The sequence below is a fragment of the Hydra vulgaris genome, chromosome 15 (genome assembly GCF_038396675.1).
Source record: "Hydra vulgaris chromosome 15, alternate assembly HydraT2T_AEP".
Taxonomy (NCBI): domain Eukaryota; kingdom Metazoa; phylum Cnidaria; class Hydrozoa; order Anthoathecata; family Hydridae; genus Hydra; species Hydra vulgaris.
Window position 1 is genome coordinate 29,072,948 of NC_088934.1, and position 23,545 is coordinate 29,096,492.

Genomic DNA, 23,545 nt, shown 5'->3' on the forward strand with positions numbered 1-23,545 from the left:
TGACAAACTACTTACTGGTCCAATGTGGAGAATTATCGAATCACTTGATAGTATATTATTTTTAAACTCCTACTTACTTCGCTTGAAAGTTAGACTTTCATCTCTTTGTATCGATGCATCTTCTTTATTGTTTGCTAATGGAAAAATTTTTGAGGGTATCAATCTTCTTCATCAAGATGTGGTTTACACCAAGCTGTTTGAATGCACTCAAAATGATGAGTTTGATTCTTTAACTGTTCAATCACTTGAAATTATTTTCCACTAAATTCTTGTTATTTTGGAACGTCAGTGTGCTGATCAATTACCAGGTGGTAAATATTGGAATCCATCTAATTCTGTTTCTGAAGCTGCTTCTAATGTCCCTGTCACTAATAAAGCATCAGAAAGCGACTTTGCCATTTTGGATTTAATGGTTCGCACAAAACCCAATGCAAATGTTCAAACTATCCAGGCTTTGACAATGTGGTCTCAGAACCAAACATTAGAATGGCTTAATAGTAAATCAGATGAAGAAAGAAAACAATTGCTTGAATATTCAAGAACTAAAGTAACATTAATGAAAAGCAAATATGATGAAAGAAAAGAAGCTCTTAAAAAAGATAAAGCTATGCACCTTCTAGCAAAGCAAGAAGAAAAAAATTGAGAAGAAATTAAACTATAACATAAAAAGGTTGCAGCTTGTAATGATTTGATAAATTTAAATGTAAGGGCATAGATATCATTAGAGGAAGCAGAGAAAACAGTTTCTAATATAGAAGAGCCATTTAAATCAAAAGTACTCCTTGCTCAACTTAATTTTTATCGCATAATCTTATGTGTTGAATGTGACAAAAAACATTTTTGTAAAACAAAAGTAGAAGGAAGCAAAAGAATAAACTTGTCTTCAGAGGAATTATATCAAAATCTTCTTATTGTTATTCAAGCAAATTTAACACCAAACAAACAATCTTTAAGTAATAATATAAGTAATAATTTAAAGCCTCGTACAATACGTGATGCAGCTGTTGAGAACAAAAAAAAAGAATTAATGGAAAAAATTCAGGATGCAAGACTAAACAAACTAATAGAGCAACAAAAAAAGCACTCCTTATCAAAATTTATTAACAATCCATCTGATTTTGTAGGTTTTTCTATACAACATCGTGTTAGAGAAGAAGATGCTCTTAAAGTATCTTGGGAATGTGCGCAAGTGGTTCAAATTGATCAATTAAACGGTAAAAGAACTACATACCTTGTTAAGTATGATAACGAACCTGATGAAGTATGGTCATTTCCTTTATTGATTGATTTTGAAAAAGGTGATCTTATTCTTTGTAGCTAGGGTTGCGAGGTAATTTTATTTAATGTAAATTTAGAATTATGTTACAGTATATATTAATCTTATTTCTTTTATTGTTATGTTCCATTAGTTTGTTTTTACTGCATTTGAGTTCAGTGGTTTTTATCTTTACAAATAGTATGAATCATATCTGATATGTTTATCTGTACAAATTTTGTTTATTTGTTGTTGTTTATTTGCAGCTTAACTGCACATTTTTATTATTAAAAAAAAAAAAAAAAAAAAAAAGCTTATGCAAAAATACTATTACTTTTACATTAACTGCCTATCAAGTAAAGGAAAGAATCCAGAAATGGAGGGCTAACCTTAGACAACATGACAGCTCACGGATGGAGTGCAAAGTCCTATGGCTTACCTTCTCGTTGGTGCACTTTGTTAAGTAAGACAATTTTGTCTAATTTATGAACGGAATAGCCAAGGCAAATTATGTATAAAATTGTTTGTTAACAATACACACACAGCCTACTCTGAAGTTTGAATTGAAATTCGATAATTAAAATATTTTTTCTGAGTTCAAATTATTTGCAACATATAGTCAAATTTGGGTACATTAATAGTGCAATAATTTATTTCAAAGACAAAACGATTTAAAACATCTATTAAAAAGTTTAAGACAAATAGATAGATAAGATAATCCGTATAAGTATTTCCATGTGTCTGTTAATCTATGTAATCTCAATTTCTTAATACAAGAGGGGGGTAATAAAAGTGGATGGGGGGTTTAGTCAAGATTTAATGAACCGGGGGAGGGGAGGGTCAGAATTTACACTGAAAGTTTTATTACTTATCAGTAACTAGTATGTATTTTTTGATTTTTAAAGCTGATTTTCACTGATTTTTTTTTAGTTTTTAGATATAATTTTTTTGTTAAAACAAGTAAAAATTAATAAACGGGAGGGGGTCTTAATAAGCTTAGTGTGGGTGGCAAAGTTTCCCAAAAATAATAAACGCGCCCCCCCCCCCCTTGAGTTAAGGACTCGAGAGTACACAATCAAATAAAGCCAAACACAATGAAATAGAACAATTCAACGAGTTTTTCATTCATTGTTTTCAAAATTTTTAAAAAGTTAAAAACCCTAACCCCATTAAAAAATATAACATTTTTTATATTATGATAGGTGCCGAAAACAACAAATTAGTCGAATCGGTAGACTATAAGTGGTTAAATCTTTTTTTGAATCTATAACAATAGTGAAATTATTAACAAGTCTTTGACTAATTTCTTTTTTTGTTTGTGTAAAAATAAGTTTTAGATTTATTTTTATTTTGTACGTATTTTGACGTTTTCGGCGTGTTTTATTTGGGTCCACGTTGTTCAATTGATAATTTATTAAAGAAAAATAAAATTAATTTAAGTTAATATTTATCATCAAAGTTTTGTTACGCTCAACGTATTATAAATTAAAACATTTGAAAATTTATTTTCTGTCAAAAAGGTTTAAAACATATTCAAACATAATATACAGTTATTTGACTACTTCATGGTACGTCTGCGTTAACCCCCCAAAAAATTCTACTTATGAATTGTTCAAATAATTTAGATTTACAATTTATTTTCTAATAAAATTTTATTATAAGTTAGTTTACGCAACTTTTTACGCAAAAAAAAAAAAAAAGAGAAAAAAGTTTTTTTTTTCGGTGCCAAAAATTGAACGAGATACTTTAAGAAAATATTTCATAAAAAGTCTATGAATTGAAAATATTAAAACACGTATATCTTTGGAACTAAATAAGCTACAGAGGTGGTTGAAACCATTTTGAAAAGGAAATATATTAAGGAATATAATGCATTTAATATAAAAAATATTTACATTTGCTATAAATATTGCCTAAACTCCCTACATATACATATATTTTGGATCACTGTTTTCTCCGGTTTATGCATTATTAAAAATCTTCCTAGAATACCGTCAACTGCTTGTTTACCATGCACCTGTTTGTGCAACATTATCTTCTACATTCGATCCTGATCGTCTGATTTCGGAACCTGATTTGTAACCGCAAAAAAACTTGGGTAAAATAGTTAGTATTTTAAATGTAAATTTATATATCAAAATAAGAACTTTTTAACACTTGTTTATTAATTATTTATCAGTCGTTTTGCTTTCAGTTGTTGTAAGGAAGTGAATCTTGAAAACGCATTTAAGCCTAATTCAATTATTTAGCCAATAAAAAATAGTTTTTCAATAAGTTTTTCATTTCGTTTTAATTATGCCTAATAAAATTGCGTCATTTAAGCTGTTATGTGAGTCTTCTGACCCATTGCTATAATGCTATATTATAATATATTAAACGTCGATCAAACGTTTAGAATAACGACTTATATTCGTTAGTATTGTAAACGTTTAATCAACGTTTAATAAATGTATATATTAAAAGATTTAAAGCGTACATTTTAAATCTATAAATGTTTACGTTTAAACAAGGTTGATTAAAGGTTTATAATATTGACTAATGTAAGTCAATATTCTAAACATTAGATCGACGTTAAATAAACTTATATATAAAAAAGTTTGAAATATACATTTCAAATCAAGCGTCGATTTTTAGTCAATAATAGGTGGTCACCAAACGTTTTATCCATTTTTCGACCAATTTCGACTAAATATTGACCAATTCTGAACCAATCTGTGTTTACTGGGATTGCTTTCTGTTAGAAAATTTTTCTTTATACATTAAATACAGACAAAGAATTAAAGTATTTCATAGCAACTTTGAAAATAAATGCTTTGATTGGAGTCAGGTCCTAAAATTTTATCCTCCTAAACAAACGTAAGAGCAATAGTTTGTAGACAAATTTAAGGTAAGATGGCAAATATTTTAGAAAGTTCTTTTGTTTCCACGCTTCTATTTATAGGATTATTTTTTGAAAAGTATTCTTATTTGACAAAAGTACTTTATTTCTTTTTGTCGGGAAGTAAGCGTTGGAGTTCTTAAACACAAAATAATCAATATACTAAAACATTTGATGAATTTTTAAACAATTAAAAACTCTAAAACTGTATAATACACTCTTACTTAAAAGGTGTAAAATTACACCGTTTTGGTGTTAATATAACCTCAAACGGTATTTTTTGAAACTTTTTTCAGCAAAAAGTATAAATTAACACCGTTTTTGTATAATTATACACTCTTAAGGTTAATTTTTAATAAAACGATGTAAAATGACACCTTTTTTTAATCACTTCACCGTTTTAAAATGGTGTAAAAAGCGAATATTGTAATGTTTGTTTCTTTTACACCTTTTAATAAAACGGTGTAAAGCTGTTTTGAAAAAAAAAGAAAAACTTTGCAATACTCGATTTTTAAACATTTTTAAAACGGTGTAGTAAATATAAAAAGGTAAATATATAACCGTTTTTTTTTAAATCAACCTTCAGAGTTTACACTTTAATTAAAAGGTGTAAAATTACACCGTTTCAGCGTTTACATAACTTCAAACGGTTTTTTTAAAAAGTAATTCAAGCAAAGAGTTTAAATTTACACCGTTATAGTGTAAACGGTTTAAAATGGTGCAGGGGAGAGTGGGGAGAAGTAGGACACATACATTTTTTTTTAGGGTAATTATAATATCTTTTTTATTTGATGATATAACTGAACTAAACAAGTTTTTAAGAATAAACCTTCTTTTTAGGCGCCGATTCCAGGGGCGGATCTAGGATTTATTTCTCCTTTGGCGATTTTTTTTTTGAAAAAATGACCGCCCCCCAAGCTCCATAACCAAATTCCTCCCAGATACCGAATAAATACTAGCCCTCCTCCGTTAATTATTTGTGAACTCCCCTTCTTCTATTCACTCGGATTCATATTTTAAAAAAGTTTCCATTTCCCAGGTGTGGGGGGCTACCAAAGCAATGCAACGCTCCCCCTATGGGACCACCCTATTTGCATAATTTGAAAAGATTTTTTTTGTAGTCATTGAGACTTGGCGATAGCATCCCTTTATAAAAATAAAAATGCAACTTCTTTAGTAATTTTAATTATAATAATCTTAGTGATGTTGAGATTAAAATCTGCGCTACCTTCAGCACATCATATAGCATCAGCGCTAACAATGGTATTTTTTTATTTTCCGATTTTTAGCCAATTTTGAGGATTACTAATATCATTATTCACATATGACCAAAGATATTTTTCTACAGTCAATTAATGGATTTAATGGAACTTTAATTAATCTGCTTAAAAGAAACTATTTACTTTTTTAAACTATTCATTAAGTTGCAAAATGAAAAGAAAACCAAGAGCTTTATAATTAAAGACAATTTTTTAAATTAAATATAACAATAAATATTAAATATAATATATATATATATATATATATATATATATATATATATATATATATATATATATATATATATATATATATATATATATATATATATATATACATATATACATACATACATATATACAAGTAAAGTTTATACAAACTCTGAATCACTGAAGTGTTCGTGTTCTCACGAAAGGTTTAACTTACAATTACCATTTCTTTGCACTAATTTTTTAATAACTTCTTGAGTATCTGGAACTATGTCTCTATGTGTATACATCACTGCTAAACCATTCAAACGATCTCCAGACATAGCTGATCTTGACCAGGTTTTCAATCTGCGAAGATTTGAAATAGATCTTTCACAAGAACATGTTGTCACAGGTGATGTTGCTAATAACTGCAAACAAACAAAAAATATTGGCAAAAGTTTTAATACATGAAATTGACTTTAGACTATCAGACACATTGTTTGGAATGGGATAATTAGTGGTAGTCCAGTATATCTCCCAAAGACCAAACTCTGCTTCTAAAGCTAATGGATTTGGCAAATCTTCAGAAAAAAAATCTGAAAAAATCTTAAAGCTCTCCCTCCAATTATTTTTTTCTGATGGACCATTTAGCAAAGAAATTATTTTATTATGGAACAAAGTTAAATTGTCATTGCAAAACCTATCAGAAAGAGCTAAATCTAAGTGATCAACATCATAACAGAAACAAAATTTCTTTTACGTGACTCTTTAAAATCATAAACAACAAGGTACAAAATGATTGGGTGTAAAATCAAACCCTGATGGTAACTTACCTATCCGACAGAACATTATATTTACTTTGTTTCTTGTTGGCTTCAACTCATTAACCCTTGGTTTTATTTGTTAAATGCAAAAAAAACCGATCAAGTCCAAATTCAGGATAATGACAAAAAAATTGTGAATTGACAACAGATGAAAGGCCTAAGATACACATAAAAGATGACCATTGATTTTCAAAGCAGTTATTAATTGCTTCGGACCGAACACATTGTTTATTTTTAGTGATATCTTGATCAACAACAGTTTTAGACAACGCCATCTTTAAAATGTTATCATAAGAATAAAAATTATATTTACCACTGTTAATTATATCATTAAATATAGGATGTTTTGAATAAAAATCAGCATTAATAAACAATTCCATTGAGGTGAGAACCCTTAAAATATCAACTAATGAATTATTTCCTACAATAACTAATGATACTGAGCTGTAGAGCCGGTTACCAGATGAAGTTGATCTAAAATGAATTTAAAAACTTACTTTTAGAATTAAAAATTACAATACTTACATATATATATATATATGTGGCTTTAATATTACAGATTTCTTGATATATATATATATATATATATATATATATATATATATATATATATATATATATCAGAAAATCACAAATAATAAAGCCACAAAGTAGCTTTTGCAATTGATTTATAATTTAGATTGAAACATTAATTTATAATCTGTAAAATTAACTTATGCTTTGTTAGCAAAATATAAACAACATGCTGTGCATATTAAAACCTCTGATTAACTTAATGTAAAAAAAGCAGTATTGCTTTATTTACATTAAGTTATTTAATCTGTAGTATAAGCAAATAATAACTTACAGAATAGGTAAAAGTTTATTCGATTTTGCATTTTTGCTTAAGTATGCTTCTGCGCAGATATTTCGCTTTAGATGAATTTGATTAATTAATAAATGCAAGTTTTCTTCAGTTAAAAAACATAGAGAATCAACTTCAAGGGATAACTTCTTGTTAATCTCCTCAAGAGTTACTATATCGCTTCTTTCTAAAGCAATTCGTACATTATCAAAAATATTAGACATCTTAATTTAGAAATTCCAAGAGCAAAAACCCTAACCTAATGGTTAGCGATTTTTAGCATGCACCAAAAGTAGGTTGTGAAAATTGTTTAAACTGCGGACCTGGTAAGTTATTTATGCTTACGCGCAAACGGAAAACAATTCAAAAACAACAAAAACCTACTTTTGGTGCATGCTAAAAAATTTTTACCAACTGTGTATGTTATTATTATGTAATTGTAAAAAGTTAATGGTTAAATCAGCGTTATTATTTTATTAAATTAGTTTTTTTAAAAAAAACTTTTAGTATTGATTATTAAAAAGATGATATCTAACTTTTATCTTCTAGAAGATAAAAGTTAGATAATTGTTTTTACTAATTTATATATATATATATATATATATATATATATATATATATATATATATATATATATATATATATATATATATATATATATATATATATATATATATATATATATATATATATATATAATATATATATATATATATATATATATATATATATATATATATATATATATATATATATATATATATATATATATATATATATAAATTAGTAGAAAATCACTAAACAAAATTTTTTTTTAATTTTACACTGTGTTTTATCAATAAAAACTCATCAATAAAAACTTTAAAAAAATTACAGGAAATCGCAATTGTCTAACTACTGTAAATTTTCACACATTTGTGGAATTTGGTAATAGTGATATTCCAAGAAAATGTAAATAATTGGACTCAGTGAGAGGGTTGCTATTTATCAATTTTTGATGACATCGATATTAGAATGTTGATAGTATTGCAATAGTTCTTTGCAGCAAATAACTGAGTTTTTTTAGAGTTAAATTTGACAAGCTCATCTCTATTACAGAATATGCCTTAGTGAGATCAGATTCAAGATTGGCTCCCTGTTCTAAGATCGAAAAAAGAATACTTTTTGTCGAAACAGGAGTATAAAGTTGAGTCTTCACCAAATAGAGCCACCTTAGATATAATGTTGTCAAGAAGATCATTAATGTAGATAAGAAACAAAACAGGATAGAACCTTAAGATTTCTTAGATTAATTAGATGATAGTTGGTCATGTTCTCCAGAATTTTTAAAAACTCGAACCACTGATGCGGTTTTTAAATTTTTAAAGAGAATTGAAGAAAGTTCTAAAGAATACCCTTGTAAAGATGTTGAAGCAGATATTGATGTTGAATCAAGATAAAGGTTTTACTTGAACAGGCTTCTGTATTTTTTTAAATAGTGATTTTTGTGATTAAAAAAACTTAAAGTAATTTTAAACAATTTTACAAAAAGCGAAAATACTGTAAATTATTTTTCTAGATCGCACAAAATGTTTGATCTTTCTTGCCTTAGTTTCATATTTTATTCTTTATTTTATACCTTAAACTTGTAGGAATTTTAATAATAACAAAAAAGTGTTTTTATGATTTATATTATTAGAAAAGTGTTAATTTAGGTGTAATTTTATGAAATCTTTATTTAGACTAAATAAATTTTTCATAAGCCTAAATAAATCTAAATAAGTATAAATTTTTCACAAAATTACATTCTTACCATTTCACATGAGTTTTTAATAAAGAACTATAAAAAAAATTTTCTAACAGTTTTGAAAATAGCTACAAATTAGGTAAATTTAACTCTCAGTAGCTTTTGAGCTATAAGTTATAAGTTGTATATGTTCTTAGAACTTATAAGTTGTATATGTTCTTCCATATTTTCATTGTATTGTGGTCTATACATATATTTTTTATGTGTTATATATGTTCTTATGTGTTTTTTAAATTACAACATACAAATATTAACTTGATAAATTTTTTTGTATATTTAAATTTCTCTTAAATAAATTAGCATATATTAAAATTAGTATGTATTTTTTGTTTTTAGAGTCTATGGACCTCTTGTCGCTTGTTCTTAGAAATGATATTGATAGTTAAACTCTGAAACCTAGTGTTTAACTTTTGAATCATAAACTAAGAGACACAGCAAATTTGGAACTACAAAGAATTTTTTTAATTGGAAGGAAAAACATTTAATACCAAACAAAAAGCTTGTACTTAAGGGTAAGTTCCAATTTTTTTTATTATACTAATTCACTTCCAGAGCTGCAAAACATGCCTTTTAGAAATAACAAAATCAAAATTTCATGACTTAATAGGACTATTTTCCTATTTTTCAAGGATATTTGATTTTAAAATTCCAGGATATTACCCTCCAGAAAAAAAAATTCATGACTTTCCCAAATTTTATCTAAAAATTTTTTAGGATTTTTTTTAATAGTGAGAGCATTTTTTTAAATGAAAAAAAGGTTTGAAATAATAATTTAACTTAAAACTCTATACCAAAAATCTAATAACTATGTTTGAGGATTTTACCTTTCTACAAAGCCTAAGTCATAAAATATTTTTTAAAAATTAACTTTATAAATAATTGCTTTTTTAAGTACTGAAAATCTAAAATTTGGCTTTATTAACATGACAATAAAATATCATCAAAGGAAAATGTCACATTTAAAATAATGTCTACTTATTGCCTTGTTTAGCTTTTTTTCAATCAATTCAAACTCAGTATCTTCCTATTTTGCTTTAACTTTTTTTAACATCACTATTTTTTTTATCAGACTCTTTTAAAAGTGAAGTTTTTAGTTACTCTTTAAAAAGTCACTTTACTTTTCTGCATTAGTGGCAACCTTGTCAGACTTATTTGATAAGAAATCAGTTTAACTTTGAACAACTCTGCAAACAATTTTTTGCTTTAAAGCCACATTTTTTTTCTTTTTTAACTTTTTTGTTTTGTAAGTTTTCACAGTAGCAACTGCTTGCTTCTCTTGCATGATGCTGCATCTTTTTGCCAATTTTAATGCTTTTATGTCAATTGAAGTCTTTTACATCAAGTTTGAAAATAAAGTGCATCATTTTTTGTCTTTGACTATATTACCAAAAATTTGACTATATCACAGATAAACTTTTGGTACCATAAATGGTACCAAAAGTTTATCTGTTTGAAACCCTTTTAGAAAGGTGTTTAATTCCTGATACCATTTCAAAGAATTTTAGTTTTGATGGTAAATTAGGATCATGTAGCGTTGCTTTTCATCACTGACAACTTTGATTAATGACTCCAGTTAGTTAAATTTTTTCAAGACTACCATCAAATGTTGTTACTTTGAACAGTGGGGTAACTTTGGACAAAAAACTCTACTAAAAAGAGTTTTACTCAAAGTTTTTTTCCAAAGTTACCCCACTGTTCAAAGAAACAATATTTCACGGTACTAAGATGTTACGCGTTTTTTGTAATCATCAAGAAAGCTTTTTATAAACAGTTTTTACTTTTGCACCACCTGTGTCCACAAAATTATAGTTGATATTAATCAACCATATATTTCTAATTATGTCTTACAATCAAAGATAGTTACTTGTAATATTAACAATTTCCTTAACAAACTTACTAATTCAAAAAATTTCTTAGAAAAAGGGTTTAATTTATTCATTTTTACAATATTGTGAACAATAAGATAAATTTTTTTAATCATTTATAGCAATATTTACTTTGTTTGAAACTAAAAAGATATAAGACATGCAGCCATATTAGATTTTAAACAAATTCAAATGACTTTTTTTATAAGATTAACACTGCCTGTGCTGGCGAGTGATATTTGTTAAATACCAGATGAGCCATTTTTACAATGAACAAAAGACATTTGATCATTTAATATAATTAATTAATAATATTTCACATATTAACATAGCACAGAAAATAGAAATTAATTACAGATTAAAAATACGACTCTTCTCTTACCATTATCATTTTTCCTAAATTGGTTACCATAGTTTAGTGTTACCCTTGCTCTGACACTTCATGGACATTATGATGTATATTGAAGACTTTATGGGTTGCTTTTTCACAAGTTAGTGTTGAGAGTCAACTGATCAACAGATAGTAGGCCAAATCTTGTATTATGAAATGAGACTGCTTCTTAATTCTGTTTGAAAAATAATTCTGTTTGAAAACTTTCTGGCAAATTAATAGCTTTTAATTAAATTAAGACATTTTTTGGCAAATAAGAGGCCTGGAATCTTTTTTTAAACACAAACTACTATGCAATTCACATGAGGTTGAAATTATTCGGTTTTAAAACCCTGAAAGTCTTATTTTTCTTTTGAAATTTACAAACATTTTAGAGCTTCAAATCTTCAGAATCTAGTTCGATGTATATTTAACATGAAAACCATGAGGTGAAATTATTTTAGCACATTTTTGATACGTATACTTAAATATTGACCCAATTAGAACACAAAAAAGTTTTTCATTACAAATAACAATTTATAGATAAAATGATTAAAAATAGAGCAATAATAAAAGAAACATTTTAAAAATAATAAACAAAAACTTAAATAGAAAACTTACCCTTTAGTTACTTTTCTTTGTTATAGATTTAGAAATACCTTTAGGTTTTTAATATATATCAGCTTTTAGTTTATGATTCGAAAGTTAAACATCAGTTCCTGAAGTTTAACTATCAAAATCATTGCTAATAGCATGAAGTTGATGTAGCAAGGATTTTCTGAAGAATCTGATTTTATAGGAAAAGATTTTAATGCTCTGATGCTTTAATGTTTTTAAAAATCTATGTGGCTATGAAAATAACCGTTTTAGAAGTGATGCTTTTACCATTTGTGCTAAGCAGGTTCAGATGAAGCTTTATTGGTTTCCTTTCTATAAACAAAATAGAAAATTGTTTAATGTAACAACTTATTATTTGCAAATCTTCAATAAAGTAATGACCCACAAAATAAGGACTATTTGTTATATCATACTGCATTATAACCAATTATCCTTGCAAACCTATTTTATAGTTTTAAATTAATGATTACAATCTTGGTACTACATAATTATGAAACAGGAAAAACAAATATTTACAAAATCTAACACATATTTTCTTTTTTATCTTTATTTATTCTTTTTATTTCCTAATATTAATTTCTTTCTTTGCTATAAAACAATTATTAAATAAAATATACTGGGATATGTAATAGATATAGCTTGACTAGCAGGGATAGGAAGTACCAAAAAAGATGCTTTCAAAAGTTAATAATCACTATCTATTGCTGGACTTTAGTGCCAACAAACTCTAAAAGTCTATATATATAGAAAATTTCAACATTTAAGCTATAGAAAAGACCAATTTTTAACCTGGAGTAAAAAATGCTCAGTTTTAAAACATTAAATTCGGTATTATTTTCTTTTAATGTAGCCTCTCAATTTATTTTAGAGCTCTTGTTTACCAGGAACATATAGTGATTAAAAGCAGTCTTTTTTGTGACACCTTTTCCCAAAAAGTATTCAAGTACTGCATTTAAAATGTTTTTGCATTGGTATAAATTTTTAACAATATTATTTGATTGTACATTCTTTGAAGCAATCATGACAACTCCAAAGCTCATCTTTTTTTTCAAATGCACTTTGAGGAATTCTTTCACATTCATGATGAAACCAATTTTTGCAATTAAAACATTGAGCCATTTGCCTTAAAAAATTTGTACTTATTAATTGTTTCAATAAATTTAAATCAATGAACAAGCAATTTAAAGTCATTGCTTTAATGTAAAATAAAGAATGCTAACAAAATCTTTGCAGATACACTTAAATACTAAAGATAATGTTTATGTTAAAAATCTAAAATAATCTTTACAACTTATGATTTATTAAAATTAAATTTCAAATTTTAGAGTAATGTTAATGCGATAATATACCTGTTAAAGATTTGTTCATCTTCATTTGTCCAAAACATACGACACGAGCAATGCAGAGGGATGCGGAAGTTCTTTGCTAAACATTTTTTAAAAAGTGAGGGATTTTCAGTGACTGGAAATACATCTAACTGGTTCTTTTGCATACAGCTTAGGAGATGATTTCTCATTTGCCCTTGTTCAAACATAATGGAAGTTGATGGTATACTTTTATTTTCTAGGATTTGTCGAGCCCAGGCAATGGCATACAATCCGCAATCCAAAAAATTAGTTTGTTGTTGAACAGGTAATACTTTAACTAATATATACTTTTTCTTGCAATGTAAAATATAACATATTTGCTTTTTCGTCTCGACAGATATAGAGCCATGGAAAAGGCTGTCAAACATATAAATCTCACCTGGCTTACAATTGTATGTGCTCACACAAAGCCAGTGAAGATTCCCATCATGAAGAACTTGAACAAAAGGAGTAGATTCATGTGTGTTAAAAGCATTGATTTGACCCTTAATGGGATCCTGTAAACCAACATTAATTTTTAATTGAATCGCCATCATTTGCTGGCTAAAATGAATAATTTTGTCATTAAGACATTTTTCAATTTCAAATAGTTCAGCTTCACCAATCAAGGACGATTTGAGACTTTGAATACATTGAAACTTGGTTTGAAATCGAACATCATTATTAACTTGGCTTAAGGTGGTTTGAAGGTGTTTGTTGTTTTCAATAGATGTAGTTTCTTTAATTGACTCATGACTAACTGTAAAAATTTTGCAATTTTCTTCAATTGAGTAATCAGTAACAATCTCAGAATAACAAGATTCTGACTTTTCCACTTTTACACAAATTTCTTTGGCAGCTTTACATAAGTCATATCTAGCACCAACTCGTTTCGTCATTTTTCTTTTTCGTGTAACTGGGATGTTAATAAGTTTTGGCAACTTTGTTTCAGACTTGCTCCAAGTTTCTGGTTTAACTACTGGACGAAGAAGAATCCCTGTTTCAGTTGGAAGACTTTCAGACAAGCATTTTTTAACTTTTAACAGTTCTTCAAATAAAGTATCTATTTTTTGTGAGTCACATAAATATGACAACTGTCTAATTTCATTCAATAATTCTCTACATTCTGCCGCAGTGTGGTAAGTAGTATTAAATGGTTGATTATTATTAATTGGTAATGTTTGCCTAATTTGCTTTGAATCAACTATTGTTTGTGGTGCTGCATTGTCATTGATGACATTTGTGGAATCGTCTACAGAATAAACGGAACCCGGACAATATACAGTATTTGTTACACTACTTTTTTCGGACAATAAATCCAAAACAAAATAAGGAGAATTCTGATAAGCCATACCAAAGCAGACCAAGACAGATTTTCTTTTAAGAATATAGCAAAAAAATGCTTGCATGGATAAGCAGAATTAAACCATGATGGACAAGAACAAGTTGGTAAACGTTCATCATCACCTAGATAACACTGATATATTACCCGACTGTTAGACTTCAATGACGCAACATTGTATAACCTATCTGTCACAGCATTAATTCCTGTAAGATCTACACCATGCAATTTGTCAATCATTCACATGCAATGATTAACCAAAGGGCGTGGACGATTAGTTAAATATGTTGGTATTTTCTCATGGTATTTTCTGTATGATGAATTTGCCCTTGTGTTTTCATTGGCATAACTAAAATATGATTGCTTTTTACAGTACAGTATATAGAATTCTTGAACCTCCAAAAGGCATAGAAAGACAGTTAGACTTAAAAATAATTTTTGAAATCTCACAATACCTATTATATTTAGGAGAATATTATTTATTGTTACTATTGTTTACTGTTAGTATTATTATTATTGAAATTATTTGTAGTATCTATAGAATTGACAATAACTGACTAACCTGTCATACTTGTGCGGAAGGAATTCTTCAATGCATATGCTAAGCATAGTGGTAAGGGAAGAATTTTTTCTTTTTTCTAAGAAACGGTATTTAAAACTTTGGTTTTGACGCTCAATTCCGTTGTTGGTATTCACATTCAGCAAGAGTCTATCTTGTCTGTACGCGGATACCCATCTCTAAAATTAAGCAAGTTAAGGATAACAGAAAAATAATTTTGACAGATCATGACATAAATATTAAAGTTGCAAAATATGTTTTGTAGTCTTTACAATTTTTATGCTAATAAAGTTGCTTACCACCTTAGCATAAACTTAATTTATTTTGATAAATATATACTGTAATAATAACATAACATCCATCCACCTTATATTTTACCTCAATTTAATATATTTCTTGTTCCTCCCTTAAAAACTCAAAATGAGAATGAAGTCGTTAAAAAATATTTGTAAAAATAAATTAATCAACTGGAATTCACAACATGGTTAGTTGCATGTTTTAGGAAAACTAAACTATTTTATATTCTCAAAAACATTAATACAAACCTTTTTGATACACAACCAAGTATTTTTTAAATACTCTTTTAGTTTTGGATGACTATTATATTCAGATGAATCTTTTAATGCTTTTACAGCTTCTTTACAAATCTTAATTGTTTTTGAATGAGCTATTCGACGTAACTTAACCTTGACATCTTCCTTGACAATTAAACACCCATTACTAGATTTTGATAGCCAACGCTCCCAAGCTTGCTCACGATGAAAATCACATATAAATACACTACATTCTACATAAAAAAGACAACAATACTCCATAAAAAACTTGTTTAAAGAAAGTATTCATTCATTGTTGATGAACAATAAGAAGTAATTAATATGATAAAATGAATAATTTCTTTCTTTAGTCAACACATTTTACTACTTTTTTGGTTTTTGAATGACTTATTACTACATTTACAACAGAAAATGTTTTTGTTTGAAGCAAACAAAAAACAGTTTCTGTTGTAAATGTAGTAATTAGTCATTAACCAATTTTCTATCTATTTTAGGTACTACAACTTTTTTTTAAATGAGAATAAAAAAACATGCAGAGCGATTTTTTTTCTTCTACTTGACTTTAAATTTTATAAAAGCTCTTATACTTTTATTATATACAAATATATTATTATCAATGAGATGATAGTGGTGCAAATATCACGAGGTAAACATTTTAATTACAGTTATAAAGTCTTATAAACAAAACAGCTAAATAATTAAAAGGCAAGTTTATTTGTTGGAATAAATACTTTTTTTAATAATTTCTTTAACCAAGAACAATTTTTCATAACACAATGGTTGACTTTTCCAAATAAAATAAATATTGAGACTTAAATAAAATATCTTTTGTAACAAAAATTTTTACCGGGAAACACTGATTCAAGTGAATTTATCTCTTCGTTTGAATAGTCTGTCATGAAGTATTTAGGTTGGAATGAAGGATTCCATTTTTTAATAAACGTTAGTGCTTCTTTAATGGCTTCCGTTGTTTCATTTTCGCATACAAAAATTGATTATTGTCCTCTGAATTGTTTTCACCTTTCGGACGAAACTTTATAAAAGCTTCTTTATAATTTTTTGCCCATTCTACTACCTTTATATTTAAACACTCTTGGTCTATCAGGGAGTAACAAAATTTTTTTCTAGCTTTTAGCATATGGTTGCGGATAGTTTCATCCAGTGGGAAAAAGCGTTTGTTTGATTTATTGGGCATACTTCTTGAACTAAAATTGATGCGAACAAAGTTCTCCAGATGCCGTCTCATCTCTGTTACAGTATTAACTCCAACTTTAATTAGTTCTCCAATTTTGATAATAAGCTCATCTGAAATAGGTTGAATGAGACCTGCTGCCTTTAAAAAGTATAGTTAATTGTTAAAAAGAAGTAAACGACACAAAATATTGTTAAAAAAATATGTAATAAAACTTACATCACCAATTAAATGGTTTCTGTGCACAGAAATATCTGGTATAATCAAGACATACTTTCTTGACACAATCATATTTTTGTTTCCAGTCAAAGCTAAACAGAGTTTTTTTGATGTGTCTTTCCTGAGCCATTCAGAATCTCTATCAAGCTTTAAGAAAATGTGTAAATAAATGTTTAATAACACATATAAGATTATTATTATAAGATAATAAACATTTATTATAGAAAAATTATTAATTTTATGTTGATTGGACATTTTATAAAAGGGTTCTAGCAAAGTTTAATATATTGATCAAATTTACATGGACTGATGGCAAACTACTTTAGACAGATTGCCCAATCTATTAACAAAAAGAGAGTCAACTCTCTTATTGTAACTAAAACTTGTTACTTTAATCAGGAATTTTATTAAATGTTATCATATTATAAATTATGAGTTACTCTAGTGATAGATTTAAAAATATATAAAATGCTATCATCTTGGCTTGTTAAAAAAAAAAGTACTAAACCTTAAACTCCGGAAATTCTAGTATTTCTTTAATATGAACCTTTGCAGGGCAATCAAATTTCTTTGTAATCTGCACAATATTTTTATGTTTTGCTACAAGAATGTTCTTTTGCCTATATATATATATATATATATATATATATATATATATATATATATATATATATATATATACACACATGAATATATATATATATATGAATATATATATATATATATATGAACATATATATATATATATGAATATATATATATATATATATATATATATATACATATATATATATATGAATATATATATACATATATATATATATATATATACATATATATATATATATATATATATATATATATATATATATATATATATATATATATAAATTAATTAGTAAAAAACACTTATCTAACGTGTTAGATAAGTTAGATAAGTGTTTTTTACTAATTAATTATTGCTCTGTTCTTTATGAACATTAAGCACTCTATTTGTAAAATACACTAACATAATTTAAAAATATATATATATATATATATATATATATATATATATATATATATATGTATGGATGCATGAATGCATGTACGTACATATGTATGTATGTATTTGTATATATGTATTTGTATGTATGTGTGTCTATATATATATATATATATATATATATATATATTTATATTTACATATATTTATATATTATAATTAATGTATTGTATATTGCAAAATAGTTTAAAATGAACTGCAAGCATATTAATTTTAATCCCTTAATTCTAAACATATAATAATGAAGAAAAGTAAGTAAACCAAAGAAGCTCTCTGTTATTCATGTTCTGATATGGTGCAAAGAAAAAAATTAATAATAATATTTAATTGATATTGATATAATATCCAAACAAAATTATAAAGATTAAGGCTTAAAGATTAACGCTTCTCCAAGTAATTATTTTTATGACTTTTTAATATCGAGTTGGACCGCCTTTAGCTTTTATGACTTCTGCAAGTCGACATGGCATCGCTTCAACTAATTACTTTGTCGCATCTGAGTCGTTATCAGCCCAAGCTTCTCAGAGCATGATCTTTAGCTTTTGTTTTCTTTTTAGACATCGTGTGCCAAATTTTTTATCCAGAATAGCACTGAGATGTTTACTTGGATTAAGATCTAGACTTTGCGCTGACCATTCAAGTAACTCAATTTGCTTTTGGATAAAAAAATCTTTAGCTTTCTTTGACGTATGTTTAGAGTCATTGTCTTGTTGGAAGATAAAATGTTTTCCTAATCATAGTTTTTTAGTTGAAGGAAGAAGATTTTTATTGAGAATATTAACATAAACATTAGAGTCCATAATTCCATCAATAAACCTTGCCCGTCCATAAGACTTTTTTATTTTTTCATTTTCAATGAATTTTTCAAAGGAATGGTTTCTTGCGCGAAACTCTTGCTTTGAATCTAATTTCTTTCAATCGATTTCGAATAGTACATGAGCTTACTTGCAACCCAAAATCTTTCTCAAGGAGGCTTGACACTTTTGGTGCTGATAGATTTTTTGCACCATCTTGACAATTTGTTGATCTATTCTTGATGTTGTTTTACACTTAGCTCCGGATTATGGCTGATTTTGCACATATCCAAACATATTATACTTTTTAATCAGATCACCGATGGTTCCTAATGCCATTCCAGTCAGTTTATTTATTGACTTAAATGTTTTACTGCTTGCACAAGTCAATAATTGAATTGCGCTGAGCTTGGCACCATTCCTTGATTTTAACTCCCATACTTAATAATATCAATGGTAAATCAAATGAATTTAAAAAAATATTAGTTATTAAAAATTAGTTCGTTTTATTAGTTTATTAGTTAGTTAGTTAATTAGTTTTATTAGTTAGTTTTATTAATTTATTAGTTATTAAAAATTAGTTAGTTAAAAAATATTAGTTATTAAAAATTAGTTAGTCAGTTATTAAAAATGACTCTTTGTAAAACAACAACATTTCTAAAATTATTGATTTAAAAACTTTTTTTAATAGTCAATTTCAAAACTTCGTTTATAAAACAATATGTTTATAAATTCGTTGAAGTTGTAACACTTCTTCGGGAATTATTAAACTTTAGCAACGCAATTTAATTACCATTGATTAATTTTTTGCTAGATAAAATCATGATTAAATTTGCTTTTAGAATAATTATAAAAGTATTTATCAAAAACATATGTTTTTTAGAAATAACCTGACAAAGTTTGTTTTTCACAATAAAATCTTTTGTTCTGATAATTATTTCTCTGACTGTATATATAATTATAGATTTAATATGCACTTTCTGTTTTTGATAACATTTTTGTTTAGCTTAATTTTACCTGTTTATCTCTTCTATTTAGATGACTAGAATTAGTAGCTACAAAAAATGGCAATCAGGAGAATAAAATATTCCCAGATTAGTACTCGTTGGAGATGTCATAAGGGGTTTGTCCTCAACAACAGTATGAAAGCACCTCTGATGACAATTATTCAATTACTACAATTTTATGAATTTAAGGTCTGGCTTAGATGAACCAGAAAATAAAACAATTAACAAGGAGCAGTAGATGTAAAAGGCGACTTTGGCGCCATCCTGATGGTCTTAGGACACACCTTTCTTGATGATTTATGACAACGACCATGTTTTGGGATAAAGAAGGAAAACAAACTAATAAAGTAGTACCAGATGGTGATGCGATAGTTGAAGGGTTAAAATTAACTGTTATAATTTGCATATGCGATACCAGGATTCATGCCTTGTAATAAGATAACAGTTTGGATTTAGCAAAGTCCCATAGCTTGATGAAAGACTCAAAGCCATTTTTTTGTGTTATAATTAGAGGCAGAGGTACTATCTAATATATTGTTTAGAAAGAAACAATAATAGGCTGAATGTTTAACCAATTGATTAGGATTTAACCAATGTGGATTAGGGTGAAGAAGGTGGAGAATCGAATAGGAATAGTTTTAACTAGGGTGATTTTGAAATGAAGCCTTACCTTTGAAGAGGTTAGTGATGTAAATATTTTTGATAGAAAACAACTTAAGAGAGTGAGATGCGCAAATGCAAGAAGCATTGAAAAAATTTCAAACCACAACACTTGAGGTTGTAAAAGATATAATACCATGACAGGTAAATGTTACTTTTGAGGTTTTACCTGTTAATATTATTATTGAGGTTACACTGCAGGATTTAACCAAAGTTATCAGCGAGGAGACTGGTATTAAATTGAATAAAAAGACAGCGGAAATAACATCTTAAAAAAAATTGGCTGATGCAGAAGTAAAAAATAATTGTGTCAGATCAAGTTAAGTTTCTTGAATATACTAAAGCAAACCTTGATCAACAAAATTTTAGAAGAATTACTGAGTTGAATGATGTATTTAATAATGAAAAAGCAAAATTGGATTTAAAATTTAAACTTCATCAAGATTATTTAGAAGAAGAAATGAAGACTCGAGATTTTCAATTGTATACCATGGCCTCTCCTTATACATCAAAATACCACAAAATATAAAACTTACTAAATTGAATAATCTCATTGCCTTGAAGAAAAAACTAAAAGATCTCATAATTGAAAAAAACAGTTTTATCAATATGTATTAAATGTTAAAGATAATTAATATTGATAACAATTAAAATAGAATAAAACAGTAATCAAAAAATAATAAAGAATTTTTTTTTGCATGAACTTAACTGTTGTGTAACTTACCGCTTCATCATTTTTTTTCTCTCTGTACTCAGCCTTTACTTTAACATTGCGGTCTTTCCCTTGTTGACAGTCAAGAGTAGACTGTGAAGATACAATAAAAGGAACTCCAGAATAGGAAAGTTCTTTATCTTCAAAAAAAACTTTATGATTTTTTTTTGTCAATTCTATAAAACAAATAAATATTGCCATTATATCTACAACAATTATTTCAGAAAATGAAATAAAGATATAATTTAAAATATACTTATAAACCAAGATTGTAGGATATAGAAGGGTATTAATCTATTATTTTATTTTTGCTTTAGTTTTTTATTTTTAAAAAAATTATTTTAAAAAAAGTAAATATTTTAAAAACTACTTTAGTTCTTAAAATTACAAATATTTATGTTAAAATTGTTTAACTTAATAAAATAGATTTTTGAAGTATAAAATAAAATAGAAAAGTAATAGAAAAGATCAATATTGATATTTACTTTTTACTTTTTTATCTTTTTACTTTACATTACTTCCATATCTATCAGCAAAACATTTCTCCAGAAAACAGACTTCTGTTTACTATGGCTAGAAACCATTGTAAAAAGGTTTTGTCTGATGAGAAGCCCACTATTTTCAGGCCATGAAATCTCATATTTCATCTCAAAAATTAGGCTCTTGTGACTTCTGAAGAACATTCAACAGCAGCATGGAATATATAAAATTGAAGGCAAGCAGTCAATTTAAACAGCTAACACATGGAATTGATGGTCAATTGTTTTTTATTGGACGGCCAAAATTTTTATTTTTTTATTTGTTTAATTTTTATTTAATTTTACATACACAAAAATAATGAATAATGCTTGAAAATTAAAGAATTTGTATTCCTTAAAAAAATATATAATTTTAAATAAAATCAATGCATTTTAAATGGAAATACAAGTAACTAACATTCAAATTACATCTATACATACATCTATTATTTTACACGTAAGTATACATATACTTCTATTTACATTGTTGGATTGTAAAAATGTTTTAAATTTGCAAACCTTTTAATTCCTTTTCCATTCCTCTTGAGAATGCTGAAACATAATGCACTGTGTGCAATATTTGATGTTCTTTTATTTTTAAACAAACGTCTCTATATGTATTGAGAATGTGTCGTTCTTCAAGAGTTTCTTCAAAGGGATCTAAAGTTACTGTTATTGATCCTGGTTCTGCACATAGTGAATAAATGAAAATGATGAAATAAAAAATTTTTAATAACTATTTTTCAAAATTGAAAAAAAATTAAAACTTGTTTATTATACTAAAAAATTAACTTCATATTTATTATTAATTTTTTTTATAATTATTTTTTTACTTAATATTTGCCATATGTAAAATATAAATAAAAAAATTCATTAGTTCATGTCATAAATCAAATGCAAAAAGAATGTAACTTAGAGCAAAGTTTCAAGTTTAAGTTATACTTAAAGCCTGCATCAATTTTATATAAAAGCAAAAAACAAAATGTATTAACTTTTAAAGATATACATTAGATATATTATCAGAAAGTATCAATTCTTGATACTTACTGAACATTTAAACAAAGTTAATAACATTTTAACTAACTTTCTTTTATAAGTAGTTTAACTTTATTTTAGTGCTAATTAGGCTTAAATACACTTATTGACATTGATTAATGTATATTATTAATGTAAATAAATTGATGCCATCAATTGATGCCATATTATATTAATATTATTAATCGCCGTGGATAGCCTACCGAAAGTCGGTAGCCAAAAAAATAAAAATTTGCCTACCGAAAGTCCGTTTTACTGGCTAAGAATGTCGCGTGTTAAAAATTTAATCTTGTTTATATTTTTTATTTTTTTTTACCACATTTTTCGAAGTATTTTTCATATAGCTGTTTTCATAACTTACTTTATTGTGTTTCTAGTGAAAGTATGGCTTTTTCATGCTCTGATTCTTTTGCATCATTTGCAGTTTTAAAAGAAGCTATTAGGAAGTACGAAGATACTTCTTTTATAAAGTTGTGGGTAAGAGATGCTAGAACTATTGAGGCTGCTAGGAAATCCATTTCTAATAAAGCTGCTTTAATGGCAGCTGATATTAAATATTATTTTATAAAGTATTGTTGCATTCATGGTGGTCAAAAATTTAAATACTGTGGCAAAGGAAAGCGTAAAACTTCGTAAGTTATTGTGTTTATTGTTTTAGCAAAGTATAGAAA

The 23,545-nt window shown here is 26.7% G+C and overlaps 2 protein-coding genes across 2 annotated transcripts; both read right to left on the reverse strand.

Annotated features, from left to right (window-relative positions):
- Positions 1-5,774: 5,774 nt before the first annotated feature.
- Positions 5,775-7,553, reverse strand: LOC136091332 (uncharacterized). Its single transcript, XM_065818762.1, has 2 exons — positions 7,256-7,553; positions 5,775-6,882 (listed from the first exon to the last, which is right to left on the reverse strand). The coding sequence occupies exons 1-2, from the start codon at positions 7,474-7,476 to the stop codon at positions 6,468-6,470; spliced, it is 636 nt and encodes a 211-aa protein (XP_065674834.1). The 5' UTR covers positions 7,477-7,553; the 3' UTR covers positions 5,775-6,467.
- A 4,873-nt stretch (positions 7,554-12,426) lies between these two features.
- LOC136092242 (uncharacterized) lies at positions 12,427-22,577 on the reverse strand. Its single transcript, XM_065820013.1, has 5 exons — positions 22,359-22,577; positions 21,334-21,497; positions 17,104-17,723; positions 15,142-17,025; positions 12,427-14,928 (listed from the first exon to the last, which is right to left on the reverse strand). Exon 5 carries the CDS (start codon positions 14,644-14,646, stop codon positions 13,213-13,215), a length of 1,434 nt encoding a protein of 477 aa, XP_065676085.1. The 5' UTR covers positions 14,647-14,928; positions 15,142-17,025; positions 17,104-17,723; positions 21,334-21,497; positions 22,359-22,577; the 3' UTR covers positions 12,427-13,212.
- Positions 22,578-23,545: the final 968 nt, after the last annotated feature.

Coding starts and splice junctions, on each gene's coding strand:
- LOC136091332 (XM_065818762.1), bottom strand. CDS start 7,476: ATGTCTAATATTTTTGATAATGTACGAATTGCTTTAGAAAGAAGCGAT. Junction 6,883..7,255: donor AATAAACTTTTACCTATTCT/GTAAGTTATTAT, acceptor AATTCATTTTAG/ATCAACTTCATCTGGTAACC.
- LOC136092242 (XM_065820013.1), bottom strand. CDS start 14,646: ATGCAAGCATTTTTTTGCTATATTCTTAAAAGAAAATCTGTCTTGGTC.